Source organism: Polypterus senegalus, chromosome 10 (genome assembly GCF_016835505.1).
Source record: "Polypterus senegalus isolate Bchr_013 chromosome 10, ASM1683550v1, whole genome shotgun sequence".
NCBI classification, from domain to species: domain Eukaryota; kingdom Metazoa; phylum Chordata; class Cladistia; order Polypteriformes; family Polypteridae; genus Polypterus; species Polypterus senegalus.
The window spans coordinates 121,356,681-121,374,897 of NC_053163.1; the positions used below are offsets into that span (position 1 = coordinate 121,356,681).

The 18,217-nt window shown below is 35.3% G+C and overlaps 1 protein-coding gene across 2 annotated transcripts in view; it reads right to left on the bottom strand.

Annotated features, from left to right (window-relative positions):
- lrch2 (leucine-rich repeats and calponin homology (CH) domain containing 2) overlaps positions 1 to 18,217 on the bottom strand; it is a 161,757-nt gene that overhangs the window by 11,442 nt on the left and 132,098 nt on the right. For both annotated transcript variants that reach the window (XM_039766492.1, XM_039766491.1), the window contains 6 exons: positions 16,037 to 16,099; positions 13,996 to 14,047; positions 10,277 to 10,411; positions 7,003 to 7,053; positions 3,747 to 3,810; positions 2,758 to 2,870 (listed from right to left, as the gene is read on the bottom strand). In XM_039766492.1, coding sequence (XP_039622426.1) covers positions 2,758 to 2,870; positions 3,747 to 3,810; positions 7,003 to 7,053; positions 10,277 to 10,411; positions 13,996 to 14,047; positions 16,037 to 16,099 — 478 coding nt within the window. The remainder of the gene's footprint in view (positions 1 to 2,757; positions 2,871 to 3,746; positions 3,811 to 7,002; positions 7,054 to 10,276; positions 10,412 to 13,995; positions 14,048 to 16,036; positions 16,100 to 18,217) is intronic.

Sequence of the window (18,217 nt, forward strand, 5' to 3'; positions counted from 1 at the left end):
TTACTTGACCTTCTCTTGTGTTACAATATACATTGATCAGCCACAACATTAAAACCACAGACAGGTCAAGTGAATGACTTTCATTATCTTACTAGAGTGGCACTTGTCAAGAGGTGAGATATATAAGAAAGCAAGTGAACAGTCAGTTCTTGAAAGAGATGTGTTGGAAGGTGGCAAAATTGGCAAGTACAAGGATCTAAGCAAATTTGACAAAAGCCAAACTGTGACTAGATGACTCAGTTGCGTCTCCAAAACGGCAGGTCTTATGGGGTTTTCCCGGTATGCAGTGTTTAGTATCCATAAAAAGTGCTCCAAAGAACACCAACCAGTGAACTGGCAACAGTTTCATGAATGCCCAAGGTTCTGATGTGCATAGGGAGTAAAGGCTAGAAAGTCTGGTTTATTCCCACTTACAAGCAATGATTTCATCACTGGTTTTCGAGTGTTTTGAACAGAGACCAGGTATGTTGTGTTCATCCAGCCTTAAAAGAATGTCAGTTGTAATTTCCAAGGCAGACTTTTTAATACGGAATATGTTCTCTTGCTGTAATTGGCATGCCAACTGGCATCTCATACTTCATCTTGTGAAATTTTTTTCTTTTAATTAGTATATTACTGCAGATGATATAATATGTAATGTTACATTTTTCATAAGCAAAGTTATGAAAGCAAAAGGTATGGGACTGCACTTGCCAATAGCAGACTACTGCATATGCTGGTGCTGATATAACATTTACTCTGTGGGCAATATGCTGTGGGGAGATGAAATGGGACTTTCCCAATTTACAATCAACTTACAATCAGTCCTACTGAATTAACATTTTATTAGCATTTCTTCATTGTCTATGCTTGTTCTTGTGACAGTACTCATATCAGCTAGCGATTTATATACTATTCCCTTGCTTGTAGCGGTAAGGCAAAAGACAACGTTATTTTTAGAATCCATTATCACGACACTGCTATTCTAATCAGGAGAACTCAGAATTACACATTTCTCCAGGACCTTATATTTGAGGGTTCATTAACTTTGTCCACATACTGGCCTAAGGAAATATGTTACTTTGAAATCTGTTAAGTCAGTTGTAACCACATTGATTCCAGAACGTGAAGTGTAATATTTTTCTTGGCTTGTCAGAATTCATTAGTGACATGAAGTATTTGGGAAAATTTTACTTTTGTTTTGTCTCTGCACAGTGTGATAAACCACTCTGGTGTTGCACCTCACTAAACCTGTTTGATTTTATTGTAGCCAGTAGCAGAATAGTTGTTCTCAGTCATTAGGTATGTTACATTAGATGATTGGCTTTAAAGGAGCACTAAAAAAGTAATCTAATGTGACACGTGCTTTATTTAATTTTGAGTTATTGAGGCATTTGCCTACCTAAACCGCATAGTTGTGGACAATTAGCTAAAACTTTCATGTTGAGTATGAATATTCGGTTGAGTCACAATGTCTAGTACCAACAAAATTGTAATCTGAGTAGATTTTCATAGGCTAAAGTATTTTCAGGTGATGCAAGAGTACTTCCCACAAGGAAAGTCTGACTTATGCTTCTAAATATCTTGTCTACTATGTGAGAGCCAAAAAGAGCCAAAAAGTATAAATGATGATAATATTAGCCCAAGGTGGTGAGAGACTAAGAGTAATTAACAAATACAGCAGATGGGGTTCACCAATCAGAATTCTACAAAAAATATACATACCGTAGTTACATTACATACTGTAATTATAATGAACCAAATGCAGCAAAGCAACAAGATGTTTAATTAGACCAGTAGGTTTACTAAAGGCCAGAATGAATTTTTAAGATGTACTACAGTAAGCACAGTAGTTATTGCATCTCTCATACTACATATCTCTGGTATACATATGGTCAAATATATAAAAAAGATATTTAAATATAAAATATACTGAGCTGGACAACTGCCAGTTTTTATTATAACAAGATTAAAGAATAATATCTAAATATATACATAAACTTCAACAACAAATATATATAATTCAAGGTAAAAATAATAAAATTAAATGCCCTAAATAATAAGCTAAAACACGAGGACAACATAAAGGCAATAAATAAAATATGTAAATACTGTGTAATAAAATGAAATGCATGTAAGCGCGCAGGGCTGCTGGGCTGGTGAGGCTATGGAGGCAGTCACACAAGCTGCCTCTTCCTAGCATTTTTCTCACCAATGAAAACCCCTCGCAAATAAGATGGATGAGTTGAAGCTACAGGTTGCAGCAAATAAGATCTTTAAGGAATCTTTAAGGACAGTTGCATTCTGCTAATCACAGACACTTTGCTTCATTCACTTTTTCTGGATACAGCTATCGAGTTAGCAGGCCGTACATTACAACAACAGGACAAAAAGAGAGACTCCAGTAAGAGAAAACAGGGAGATTAGGCTTGTATGTCAACAACAGCTGTCATACTTACACTAAGAATGTATACAACATATGAGTTATGCTCGCTGCGTAAGCATCATCTGTTGCTGCATTTTTTCCACTGTGTGCTTTGTTCGAACATAGAAGCATCGTTAGAACTCTAAATCATATTTCTATTGAATTTAGCTTTCAAACTCTGGAAGTCTGAATCGTTCAAAGTACGAGGCACCACTGTATATATAGAGTAAGCAGCAAGTAGTAAAATCATGAAAAAACAAGTAGATCTTGTAGCATGGTTATTTAAAAACAGAAATAAAAATAGTAATCATCAAACTAATAATTAAATTAATTTCTTATCCTTGAAGACATACATGACGGAGCTGTCTAATTTGTTCCATTTCCTCTCGTAAATGCTCCATTTTTCTTCGCATTGTAAATCCAGGGTCTCCTGAGTTATAATCCTGGCGAGTGGGGCGTGAGAATGCTATAAGAAAGGTTTAGAACAAACAAGAAAACAAATAATGCGCTTTACATAAAATTGCACTGTACATCTAGTTTGATGTTATGAGACTCCAAATAAATAAATAAATAAGGAACCCTGCAATGAATTTGAGTACATAATCAGTGACAAATGGAAAACTGCTAATTCAACAAAACAGATCATGCCTGTTGCTTCATAAACTATTTACTATGATGTACTTACTTTGTATTAAAACAGTTCTAACTCAAAAGGATCTAAGACTCTAATATTAATAAGACTGAACTAACTATTCATGCAGCACTGTTAATGTAAATTATTTTGAAATGCAAGATTTAAATGTAAAAGTTAAGTTCATAACTCTTAGGATTACTATGAAAAGGGTGTAACTGTGCCAAGTCTGGGCAAGCCTGAAACACACAGCCTAGCTGAACAGTGATATGATAAGTTTCACATTGTTTATGCGTGGGCTGGTATGCAGGGTCAAAAACGTTCTATGAATGTTAGCTGTATTTCTGTGCAATTAACTAGAAACCATAGAAACAAATTATGTCAGGGTGGATAGTCACTGAAGACAGTCTGGAGCACAACAGAAAATATGAACTATTGAGCAATACTACTGTAGTATAATTACAATAATTTCAAGTTGTTATTAAATGAAATGATTTCTAAAACATAAAGCCAAACTAAAAAAAAATCTTTATATCATAACCAGAAGAGTATTTTCACAAGCTCGTTAACACAAATACTTATAACATTTTCGATCAGCATTTTATTTTACTATGATATGGGCTGGTTCCTATGTTGTGTACTTTGATATAACATAGATAAGCAGTTTTTACAAAAGGTATGAATGACTGCTAAAAATATGGTTTACAGTACCTGATCTTGGCTTGAGGCCAAACACTGTCAATGCAGTACTATAATCATCAGATCTGAAGGAATCCTAAAAAAATGACAACATTCAATATTTTAATGTATCGTTCTTTAGATGGAATTATTCAATCTATTCAACAAACTAGAACATGCGTAACATCATATGTTTTAAACATATTTACATAAATCCAATTAACAGGTCTCTACCCATTCTTTCCAATTACTGCGAGTTTTATTTCTAATCTGTTTCCTTAATCAAAATGTACTTCTAGCTGTTAATGATGCAAGTCACTTTAGAGGGTGTTTTGTTCCAGCTCACATTCTGCAAAGTCAAATATTCCTGTAATTGTGTATTTTAAAGTGTATTAACAAAGTTCAGATTTGATTCACTTTCTCCCTTCTTACTAAAAACCATAGTAAAACATTTACCTTATGAGAACCCTATTGTCTTCTATTGAAATAAGTGAGGTACTTCATAATGAGCACACAGGTGTACAATTGAGCTACCTTTCCATATGTACTGTATTTATTTGTTATTAGATTGTGCAACATGGTAGCAGTGCAGTTAACACTTGTGCTACTACTGCTTCACTGCCCCAGAATCCTGGTGTTGGTATCTGGCATGTTCTACTCATGTCTGCAAAAACCATAAAAATCTAAAGTATCAGAAATCACTGGTCACAAGTGGGTGAGAAAATGCATTAAGGAAAAAGTTGTATTTTTAAATGTTTTATGACCAAGGGAGAGCCATTGGTTGGATGTGTTTTTAGTGGTGGCCCATTTTTGATCCATCTATGACAATGTTCAATTTGAAAACCCCAGCAGGCTTACTGCTCTTGACACTGGCTTTCACTACCTTCCTTTACTTCAATCCATTAACATGTTTAGCCTTGCCTATTTTCTCTCTGCATACACACATTACCCATTATCCATAACTTTTCAAAATCTATAAATGCAATGCTCAAGCAGTCAATTACATGGCAAGGCCACTTGTTTAAAAAAATGAAGATTCAGGAGATTATATTGTGGGAAAGAATCTTGTAGATACCACAGCAGATCTTACCATTTTTTAAAAAAGTTATAGTATAATTGGTTTTGAATATGAAACTTGCTTATTTTTTGCTGTATGATAATTCAGTTTATTTAAGTAAAGAATTGATTACAGCAAATTGAACAAATCAACAATTTAAAATTTATAGTATTACTGTACCTTTTTCATTACAGAAAAGTTATTAAAGTAATTAATCAAATACTTGGCTGACATTTGAAGAACACCTACAGTCTCCACCTGATTGTGCTGTCACAAAATTATTAATAGGCAGAGATGACCTTTATGTTTTACTTCAACAAGATGAGTGCTTATTGAAGTGATCTAAATGAAACTTTTACATTAGTTTATTGAGAGCACAATAACATAATACTGAGGTCAAATTCTCACAGTGCAATAGTCTTTGGGATATATCATGCTGGGTCAGACTCACTCTTCTCCCCAGAACCCCAATACAGTTACACCCCTACCCCCCTTTTAAGCACAAAGACCTTGGATACTTTAATAGATCAGTTCAATTCAATCCTGTCAAATGTACATCCATTCAAAAAACAGAATCAGCAAGTATATATTGCACTGAATTTATTCATGTGAAATAATTGCAGATCAGCAAACTTGATTATTTAAATTAATACTTTTCCCATGAAAAGATTATGGCCAAAATTAATCGCAAAAATGTATATAAGGAAAACAACTGAAATGCAGTTTGATCACAGAAATAGCCATCCATTCAGCCATCAATCCAATTTAGAGTCATTAATTAACTCTAAAAAAGAAATTCTGGGGGTGTGAGAGGAATACTGAATTATTTCAAGAAAAAGCAGGCAGGCATGGGAAGAAAGTCTACCACTGCACAAACAATGCTGCCCTACAAAGCAATATGCAAGTACACTCACACACACATATACAGTATATAGTAACACACAAGCTGCAGTAGCAGCTGCAGTACGAGAAAGGAAGATGGGGTGGCACTGTCTGTAACTCAGTCCAGAGGTCCAGTACAGTTACACTTTTGGCCCTGTGATCTTTGTCCCACCCCTTCCATCCTGTGAAGAATTTAGGAGAAGATGCGACTGGTGGCCCGTTGTCACTACTGACCTGGCTCACAAAGATAATGCTACCTGCAAGAAGCAAGCCAAAAAGATAATAGCTAGAATGGGCTACAACTCCCTTATTTTTGTTCTGTTTAGAGTATGGCCAAATTCTGTTGTATATTAAATGAGAATTAACAAGCACCCCAAAAATATATATATATATAGATATTGTGGTCCCCGGCTGTGACTCCCAGGAGGACCAGAGGAGGGCTTGTGTCTCCTCCAGACTGCGAGGGGGCGTCCGTCCTGGTTATGTTGGGGGCCACGGGCTTGGAAGCCCAACCCTGTAGGGGCCCGTGGCCACCGCCAGGCGGCGCCCAGATGCCTGAGGAACCCTGGAGCCCAGCAGTTCCGCCACACCAGGAAGTGCTGGGGGGAAGACGACAGGGGACACCCGGACAGCTTCCGGGTGCGCAGCCGGCACTTCCGCGACACTGGGGTGTGGCTAGGACTGATTGCCGGGAAGCAGCTGGAGCCCATCCGGGTTCCTATAAAAGGGGCTGCCTCCCTCCAGTCATTGGCGAGAGTCGGGAGGAAGCAAGACGGAGCTGGAGTGAGGACTGGAGGCGGCCGGGAGAGAAAGACAAAAGGACTGTGAGGCCTGGACTTTGGGGGATCGGTGCAGGAGGCACTGGGATTGGTAGTGCACGAAAACTGTAAATATTGTATATAATAAAGGGTGTGTGGTGAAACTATGTTGTCCGTCTGCCTGTGTCCGGGCCAGCGTTCACAATATATATATATATTATAAATACATATAGATAGATAGATAGATAGATAGATAGATAGATAGATAGATAGATAGATAGATAGATAGATAGATAGATAGATAGATAGAGGGGGTTCTAATTGTTAGAATGTGTTTGCTTTTAAAGGCAGTTATTGTCTTACCTTGATTCTCATTATGAGCTTTATAAAAGTCTTTTTCCACCAATTTACAAACCTGCTTAATTCAGTTCAGAGTTTCAGGGGCTGGATTATCTATTGCCAGCATTAAGATACAAAAAAGTAACCAGCTAGGGCACACTAACACACATATCCATGCCCACTAATATTGGTAAAATGCAAAAGGGAAAAAAAAGAGAGATAAAGGATTTCTGATAAGATACATTATACTTACCTCACTGTCATTTTCATTTCCACTTTTTCTTGAAGTGCTTTGACCTTTATACTAGAACATTTCAAAATAAAAATTAGTTTTCTAGGAAGTCTAAAATTACGATTCTTGGAATCACAAGAACATTACTTAATCTTCTACTTAATGTGCTTTTAGAAATGAGCAGACCAAACATGCGTTCAAATACATTTCCAGGAATTAACCTGATGAGGCGTGATTTTATATTTCTTTTTAACTTGAATGGAAATAATGTTAAGTCACTATGCCATTTAGGAAGATGTAGTAGTCCACCCATTCATCAGTTTACTAACCTATTCAATTAAGTTCAGGGTTTTGCGAGGCTGTAACTTATCTCAGGATTTCAAGCATAAGGCAGAAACCAATCCTGAACAGAGCCCAAGTTCATAACTGGCTATACTTAGCTGTATCAGTTAAATTTAGAAATGCCAATTAACCTAATATACACATCATTGATGTCCAGAAGAAAACCAAAGAAGCTAGAGAAAAACCACAGAGACTGCATGAACTACACCTAGAATTTACACCTAGAACTCAGGATAATTTGCATTTGCAACAAGCCTTCTACCGAAAAATTACATTTAAAACATCCAACTGATGAGTCATTCACATAACCACAGACACATAACAATTCTGCATGCGAAAAACTGCACAAATGATTGAAATGCAGTTTTGAATTTTACAGAAAACCTTAAACAAGTTTCAAGAACATAACCTCATTTAGTCCTGAAGAAGATTTTTCATGAAAATTAGAACAACACTGAGTCAGAGTTCAATAAATTCCATTGAAATACTACCTGGATTTCCAGTGAACTAGGAGAACTTAAATTTGTCAAGGATTAAATGTACTGTATTATCTCTGATAATGACATCCTCATCATTCATTATCATTATTATCCTCATTACTGGTTTAACAACCATTTTCTGGGTTTTATCGAGGATAAAGGAATACTTCACAATCAATGGTATTTTTAAAAAGTTACTCCATCTACTTTGTAGTGGTGGTTAATAAAAACATTTATCAGAGGATTTATGACATAATAGAAGCCAATAATGATTAATGCTGTACAATGGCTTTTTGAACTGAAGACAGGACTCCTGACCAGTAAATGGGGGAAGAGAGTTCAAAAAGTCATTGCCATGAAGCTTTAGGTTTCCTATTAATGATGTCCACTGATATTTCCAAAAGTATTTATTTAACAATATTTTAGCAGAAAAGCTTGTGTTTTGAATATTTTGAGCATACAACTGAATTACTGACACGTGGAGTTTTTTTCATGGTTTTTCACATAGTGTGTTGTTGTACAACATTGGTCACTATTAGCTTCTATTAATGTCATAAACTAATTTCTCTCCATTCTGTATTAAAATGTGATTATATTTTATCTTGGCCATGAATACCAAGTAGAAGCGGTAAGTAACATATAAAAAATATTATTTTTGGGTGGAGTATCCCTTTAAACTGGTTGTCCCCTGAAATCTTATTCCTCCATCATTTGGGGTAAGATCCACTCTTTTCATATCATCTGACATCACCTCCAACCACATCTTCTCCCCAGCCTCCCTCTGGGCCTCATCTTCTCCACCGCCATCTTGGTACACTACTTTACTTAATCATCCTTTGCCTTTCAATACACATGCCCAAATCATCATTTTAGTAAGCACAACACCTATCATCTCAACACCATGTTTCTCTTTTAATTTAGCATCCATGCATTCATCTTCTTCTTGCTTGTGACACTCAATGCATTCACTTGATTAGTCTCATCTTTGTTCCTTTCAACTTTTCTTTTAAATGCCAGAGACCCCATTAGAAGTAAAAATAAGGGACAGCTCAGAGAATTTCGTCTATGCATCGCTAATCCTTGCTAGCAATAATGAGTCTGCATCTCCATTTCCACTCAAACAAACCTAAATAGCAGAACTTTGTACTTTCCACAAAATATGTGCATTGCTGATATCCATCCATTATCCAACCCGCTATATCCTAACTACAGAGTCACAGGGGTCTGCTGGAGCCAATTCCAGCCAACACAGGGCACAAGGCAGGAAACAAACCCTGGACTGGGCGCCAGCCCACCACAAGGTGCGCACACACACCAAGCACAATTTAAAATCGTCAATGCACCTAACCTGCATGTCTTTAGACTGTGGGAGGAAACCGAAGTACCCGGAGGAAACCCACACAGACACAGGGACAACATGTAAACTCCATGGAGGGAGGACCTGGGAAGCAAACCCAGGTCTCCTAACTGCGAGGTAGCAGCGCTACCCACTGTGCCACCGTGCCGCCCTTGCTGATATCTAAATTTACATTTACTACATTAGCGTTTTGAAACCCTGTAACACACTTTTTACAAACAAATGTCGCACTTGCCACCTGCATATTACCCTTCACACCACTACATTTATTATCTACCTACTTCCAACAATTTAGGTATTGGATTGAATTTCTCCTAACTACTTTACCACACATGCCACACAGCCATGAATCCACTTCTTTCCTCAACTCTTGCCCATCCACCTACAACCTTCATCTTCTTCTTTCCTGCATTTAACTTGAGACCTTTCACTTTCAAATTAGATGTACATTTCAGTACCATCACTAGCAGATCATCAGGTAAAATAAGAGCTCTCATGATAATCCTTTATCCACCTCTCTGGTTACTGGATCCATCACCATCTTGAAAAGGAAGGAACTTGTAACTGACCCTAGTCCAGTCCCACCTTTACCCCCAAAATCTGCCATCCTGACCAGTTTGTGCTTTCTCACACATTGAATATGGGGGTACTTCCACAGTAATCTTTGCAGTTGCGTGCTCTTCCCGAATACAGCTTTCCTTAGTCTCTTTTTGTGGCACTATACTGAACACTTTCTAAACCTGAGGTTATATTGGAATATCCATGCTTTTGAATTTAACTTCTCCCACTGGTGAAGAAACCTGTCTTTAATTCAAACCCATAGCATTATGGGTATGACATCTTCATTGTTTACAGTATATTTAATCAGGAAGTAACAGATAATAATATTTTAGCAACAAATGCACACATTTTCACATATTGACCATGCAAACGGATATCGGACGTGTGGATTATACAACATGCATTACATGAGAATTTTTTTTCTATTTTCTTCAGATTGTGTCAAATTAACTATATGCACTTTTTATGTCATTAGTTTGCAGTTTATTACAAATTCAAAAAATGCTTTGCAAAACACTGTTGCTTTTATTATTGTAAAAAAGTTTCATGCTGTTACCTTCATATATTCTTTCCTTAAATATTTATTTCTCCTTCGTTCTTCATTCTGATTTACTGCAAGCTGAACATCTGGACAGTTTTGCTGCGAATTTGCTTGATCTTGTTTTAGGTTGTCCTCCAATGAACTTAAGGGCTACAAACAGTCAACAGTTACTTTCAGATACTACTTTCTGCTGCAAAGTTTAAATAATTAATATAACAATATTTAATCTGTGCATGTATTCATCTATCCACCCACTCATTTATGAATCTGCTTAATACCGTTTAGTTTTGTGGGAGCTGGAGTACAGCATGGAGAGCAAAGCACCAACAATTTCTGGATGGCACCATCCCATCAAAGACCACATTCATGTATAAATGCATGTTTAACACTTCTCAGGCAATTTGCAGTTTCTAATTACCATAAAAAATATTTGGGATGTGGGAGGAAAATGAGAGTGTACAGAGAAATCCACATAGCCTTGGGAATAAAATGCAATTTCTAAGAAAACAGTAACTGAGCCAGGATTCAAAATTAGAACTCTGGATGTGTGAGGCTTCAGTGAATTCAGTTCAGCTTACTGTTACTGCATACAATTCATGAATAACAGCTTGATACACCTATATCCATACATCTATTATCTGACTAGCTTAATTCAATCTTTGCAATTCGAGTGATTATTGCTATTAATACTTTTTTTTAATAACTAACTTTAGTTAATTGCTATATCCCTGTTATTGTCAAATAACCCAATAAGTACGTCTTTGGAATGAGGGTTAATGTAGACATTGGAAGAATGGATAAAATCCACCCAGACAAACGGAGGGCATGAAATTCAAACCCAGAACATTGACATGAAATATAAGGTAGAAGTTAATCAGACACAAGAGACTAGAAAAGATGTGGAGAGTGGAGAACAGAACATGGGCAGATACTATGTATATGTATATTTACTGGCAGCATACTAGACCCAGTGGCAACTTTCTTTTCTAAAGCAGCATGCATTCTGAAATGATCAGATTTTCACCGAGTTGGTCATCAGAGTTAGATCTTAAATGAAAATGTCTGAAACAGAATAAACTGCCCTAATTCATGATGTTCATTAGAAATGTAATGATTTACTTCATGAAGAGAAGTACATGATAAACAAGAATAGTAGCGTCAAATAGTTGAAATATTAAAATGTGTGCTTCCATTTAAATGTTTAAAGGCTAAATATTATGGATTGTAATATAAACTTGTCATTTTGTACCCTCTTACAGAGGTTTACAGAGGGCTAGATTCCTAGTCAAGGATCAAAAAATAACATCACATTTGTAATCACTGACCTTGAAATACTTTAAAACGATACCTCACATGCTTATGTTTGAAATTTGTCATTTTTAACTTTCAGAAAGTCTCTCATAGAGGTCTAGGGCTATTGGTAAAGAATTAAATATGCAAAATATTATCATATGGTATTTGTGATCAGCAACTTTGAAATAGTATAAAATGACACTCCACAATGCCTATATTACCAATTAGAATTTTTTTGAAATTTTTGTGATAAGGGATAACTTTGACCCCTTATATTACATTAGGGGTTGACCAACTAGGGTCAGTTGATGTGGCATACACAACTTTAAGTCCTTCTGATGCATTTTTGCTGAAGACAACTATTGGTTCTATCATAAAGGTGTCATTTCTTGAAAAAAATATGGTCCAAAAATGGCAGAAAAAATTAGGTTTTTTTTTGGTCTAGACAGCCAAAAATAGGGTGGAACCTCAAAAAAGTCAACATTTTGCATAACTAGACATCAAGACAAGTTAAATGGGTATATCATATGCAGGGTTTTCTCGTACCAGTGAGTCAAGGAGGTGCCAGACTAAAAAATAAAAATAATAGCAAAAAAAACCTGAAGTGATTTCAAAGCATTCATAAGTAATTCTTATTAATACAATTAAAAGTAAAGTTTACAGTGATAAGGACTTTAGAACAATTCTGATAAGAACAGGCACTCCAGGCCAACAACTCTCCAGTCCCGTTAACTTGAATTCTCCAACATAATATCCAGTTCACATTTGAAAGTCTGTAAAATCCCACTCTCTAGCACTAAGCTTCTTTCTGTAAAGAAAAACATTCTAACATTTCTGTAAAATCTGTCCTTCACAAGTTTCCTATCATGTCTTTGTTTTCATGTTGAAGAAATTATTTTAAAGTAACAGCTGGGATGCACTGTACTAATCCCCTTTATAACTGTTAACTATTCAGTTATGTCATCTCTTAATCTCTGAAAAGGTTCAACTCCTTCAACCACTCCTCATATCTCACATCTCTCAGTTAAGGAATCACTCTGGTTGCTCCCCTCTCGTCTTCCTCTAGCATTGCTACAACTTTTTAGTAATATGGAGATGAAAACTGTAAAGAGTGCTCCAGGTGAGGTTTCACCAGTACATTGTGAAGTTTAAGCATAACCTTCCTTGACTTGTACTCTACACATGGTGCTGTACATCTAACATCTTATTAGCCTTTTTCATTGCGTCTGTGAACTGTGTAGATGCAGACACTGACAAACCCACTATGACTGCTAGATCCGTCTCATAGGGTGCACTTTCAAGTTTCAGATCTCCCACTGTGTATTCAAACCTAACATGTCTACTTCCAAAGTTTTAAAAACTCTACATGTTAACTAATAAAATATGTTTTTGCAAGCCTCATTCTTTAAGCATTTACGTTAGCTCTTAAAAATGACTTTATTTTTTTATTTTATGGAAAATCTTCACTATATGCAACCTAAAACTAAACTAAATCAAGAATCAGGACGTTAGATAACCTATTCATTTTCTTAAATGTAGAAAATACTTAGTCTTTTTGTAGTATGTAATAATATAGTAACTTTCGTTACCTTATTTCTCTATTGTTTATATAGTAACAACAATTTAATTAGTATGATATCTCAACTACCCGATCTCCATATATTATCTTCATTTGTTCACAAATTTTAAATTAAAATAATGACCCTGCCAGACCATACCTTGGCTAATTTACTAGGGAATGTTGCAAGTAAAATACTTTTGATTTTATTCCTTGATTTTCTTAGCCATGGCCTTATAGTTCCTTTTTGTGGTAGAATAAATTGCAATATGAGCAGTGTTATAGGAATGTTTGAACAGCACCTTGTTAATATTTCTAGTATTTTAACGTGTATACAACTGATTTATTCCAGTTTCATCTTGATTTGTTAGAGTTAAATTCAAACTGTAAAAAATATTTCCCTTTAGTTTTATAAGATTTACTCGTAAAGTGTATTATGTTGTCAGTGCAAATAAAAAAACTGTTGTGTTTCAGCTTCATAAAAGGAGCAAAAGAATTTTAGATAAAGCTTTCACCCTGCATGAGTTATGTGGCAGCATTGGGTGCAGAGGGAAATTAACCCTGGAAGGGGCACCAGTTTATCATAGGGCACACTTATAAGTAGCCAATTAACTCCTAAGGGAGAATGTGCAACTGGCACATAAACATTGGGATGTGAAGCTGTAAAGAAGCTGGGATATACACTACCACTGTGTCAATACAATTTAGAATTCATATTCTCATAAATCATATCTAAATTAGTTATTTAAAAAGAGAAAATGTATTAAATTTATATCTTGAAATATTTTTTACTTTTTGCAAATACATATCCCTTTAAACATCATACAACAAAGAACACTGTGTAAAGAAAAATTGATGTAATTTTACACTTGTTGGAACATACCTGACAGCTATATGAGGAGTCTGCTGTTCCTCCTTCATCTTCATTGGATACACTAATGTAAATGAAAATACCCAGTGCTGGTTACATTAACATATATATAAAATTTTTAACTTTTGACAAAACTATGGATCATTTGTTTATTAAAAATACTGTGAACACCTATCTGAAATATGGTAATAAAAATTTCCTTACAATGGCCAATAAAATGTAAAAAAAGAATATCTACATATATCCAAAATATCATTGTTTCCATGCATTTAATTAAATTCTAAAACTCAATAGCAGAGAAATGATAACATGTATTGTGCATACAGACTTAATACCACAAGAGGGCAGCACAGATCTACAGAATGGAGCTTGTACAAGTTTCACATTTACTTACTTGGCTGACACTTTTATCCAAGGTGACTTCCAACATTTATGATGCAACAGGTTAAATTTTTTTTCCATTAGGAGTACCATCAGGTAAGGTGACTTGCTCATGGTCACTGAGTGCCAACAGCAGGATTTGAACCCACCACCTCAAGGTATGGAGTCCAAAGCCTTAACCACTACACCATACTGCCTGCCCCTTTGCAACAATTTTTGATTGATGTGATGCCATTTTACCATAACTGCATGCCTGTAAATTTCAAAAACCTGTCTACTATTACAATGCCTCAGCAGTACAAATTATGGTTAGGGTTACTGAGTTCTCTCAATCAAATTAGACAGAAAAACACATAAATAACATTTTCATTGGTTTCTCCTTTCCTATATTCATCATTATTAATTAGAGGAAGAAACAAATATAATATAATAGAGGAAAAAGTTGGTGCAACTGACAAGAAATTCAGCATAATATAACAAGACATACACTTCAGCATATCTACATCTCTACCAAATATACCCAGTCAAATATTTTATTTATGCTATTTACCTATGCACATGCTAAGCAAGTTGCTGAAGAAAAATATTCACCAGTAGGCAAACAAGTTTTATTCTACTCTACAGTATTGTTAAATATGCTTATAACAATACTGTAATAGAATGTGTTTTACATTGAAATATTTTCTTGTTCCTAAACTTTGTAACTACTGCCATCAATAAAAAAACTGGTATTACAGTTAAAGATTTACAGATCATTCACAATTTAAGGAATATGAAAAAAGTAGTCTGCGGTGGGCTGGCGCCCAGTCCAGGGTTTGTTTCCTGCCTTGCGCCCTGTTTTGGGTGGGATTGGCTCCAGCAGACCCCCGTGACCCTGTAGTTAGGATATAGCGGGTTGGATAATAGATGGATGGAAACAAGTAGTAGTAGTCCCTTACTGAGCAGGATTTGAGAAAAAAAAACAGAAACTTCTGGAAAGCAAATTCCCCAAGATCAAAGAACTGGTTAAGGTAACTTAAACACTAAAACCTGATTTGGGGAAACAAGTTTTGTATATATCCTTAACAGAAAGCAGCTGGGTGCCGGTAATATTCTGTGCACTTCCTCTAACTCCTTCTCAGTATGCGTATACATTGGTCTGGCACAATTTCTTGACTATATAAGCAGCACTGCTTTCCATACAGAAAAAAAACAATTAAAAGAAAGAGCTACTGAACTAAAAAGCTATGGACAAGAACACTGACTTATCTGTCTCCTTAAAATGCCAATGTGGGAAAACCTAATAACACTGGTATACACTTATCCATGATGAATGACCGATAAAAAAAAATTAAATACAAATTCTGCGGGTTGCACTAGATACCCTAATCCATTTTACTAATATTTTTTTATTTTGTAAAATACAATGAAGCAAATTACTATTCAGTATTTGTTTAAATTATTTATTTGCCAGCAGTAGTATACTGTGTGCATTCAGGTAAACTCAGTGATAAAACAAAAGTAGTGTAAGACTATGTGGCAGCGGTGTAAGACACTACATGCAACTTGTTAAAAATGTCTTTATTTATCAAACAACTTTTCTGCTAAAAGAGTACAACACAATGGTTGGTGCCTGGAGAAAGATGAAGTGAATCAGTAGGAATGGCTATTTATTTTCGTGTTTATAGCTTACCTTTTACAGTCTGAGAACTGTCTCTGTCTATTGCTTAGATTGCTGCCAGTCTGGTTAAGAAATCTGAAGAAATAAAGAAATAGTACATTATTTGTATGTTCTAACTGAATAATAACAAAATACCAAAATGCAATTTCTCCATAACAGTCAGACAAAAAATAAAATTTACTTATTAAAAAAAAAACTTTAACAAACTGAAGATTGGCTTTAAAGGTGATTCTAAAATTGTATCTCTAAAATTCATCTGCAAGTTAAAGAGCTTGCTTTCATAAAATATACCTCAAATCTGTACTAAAATGGTTACATTTTCTCACATAAATGTACACATCATATGTGAAAGCAAAGAAAAACGTGCTATTTGTTGGTTTAAACAGTAGTATAAACAATAAAAGGAAGTTGATCAAGTGACATAAGAGTGTCGGAGAAACTTGAAAGCTCAAGTTCACAAAGTGAACAGTGCCCGAAATAAAAAATTAAGTTGTCAGATGTCAAAGTCGCCGTGAAAAGGCGAGTTGTAGCCCACTGTCTGAGTGTCATATGAAAGCTTATTAGGGTACAGAGAAAAAAAATAGGCACACAGTGGGACAAAAGCAGGAAATCTCGAAATTCCCAATTTAATCACGTAGTTTATTTTGTCATTATAGTAGAACATCATAAACTTCATCATAAAATTGTTTAATTTACTAGTTTCTCAAATCCCATCGTAACTAAAGTAGCACATTAAATGCTTTGCTTTGCATTTGATCTTCTATGTGTGTGAATAATTATGTGCTTCCGGGCTTTCTCTTCCTCCGACAGGACACAGAATCCATTACATTTGTAATATTACAGCTCTCTGAATACTTAAAATACTGACATGTATACATGATATCATTTTCATGATAATAGGAGTTAGAGCATTTTATTAAACATGGGAACACGGTGGCGCAGTGATTGTGCGCGACCTTCGATGAAATCATTTATTGCAGCAATGCTGTCTCTTTCAGGGAATGAGCTACCGTGGAAATGTGTGTGGCTTTACGCCAACTTTAGGTTTACACATCACGATTTGAACACAGAAACAGGTTTACGCAATATTTATACATGAGGCCTCTGGTCTCTGGGTAGGGCACTGCATAATGATGAATTTACAGTTATGTTTTAGGTACCATTTCATGTCTTCCTTAGCCTTATACAGTAGGGGATTATAATGCTGACAAAACACATTCACATCTCTCTATTATAAAAGAAAATTTTGAGACAAGAGTTTTCCTCACTTTAAGTTCCTAATAAAACAAGACTTATTATGTCCAAAATTAGAAATTAGTACACGGGCAATCCTAGCACCGAGAAACTATGAAGTCAAATGAATTAACGCGAAAATTGTTGATCGGTCACACAGTAAAATGGTTAAATGCGTATCAATAGAATATGCTGAAAAATTTGGTGGTGATGGTGTGGAAGATGAAAGCAGCAAGTTACAATATCCTGTAGAACATCTACAACCGTTAACATCGTCCGGTCTTCCACCGGCCTAATTACTGTTGAAAGAAGGATGTATCGTAATGTTACTGCGTAATTTATGTATGATGGGCTATGTAATTGGACAAGTTTAGTTGTATTGAAAATTGGTCAAACAATTCTAACATGTAAAATTTTAACAGGCGACAAGAAAGGTAATGTAGTATATATTCTGCGGATAACATTAGACACCAAACAAAATCTTAATATGCCATTCATATTAAAATGTTTCCAGTTTCCCATCAGAATAGCTTTTGCTATGACAATTAATAAATCACAGAGACAAACAAATGAAAAAGTCGGTTTATTCATTAGAGAGAAAGAAACGATATTCACTCGCGGGCAGTTATACGTTGCATTGTCATGATGTAAGTCCAAACACGGAATCAAAATTCATTGCGATATTGAAGAAAAGCTAATTCCAAATATTGTTTTTACTGAAGTTTTACATCAAAAATGTAAGTTTAAAAAGTATTTGTGTTTTAATTTCAAAGCCAAACAGAATGAAAATGTATAATGCAACAAATATCTCTAACGCAACATGACACATAATATTCTTTCAATTTATTACGTTATACTATTTTTTACTATGGTTAATTACTCCTTGTAATGTAAAACAGTTAGTTGTATTATGCATTTGTAACAATTTACTTACATCAAGACCTAAACTGAGTTCCAAAA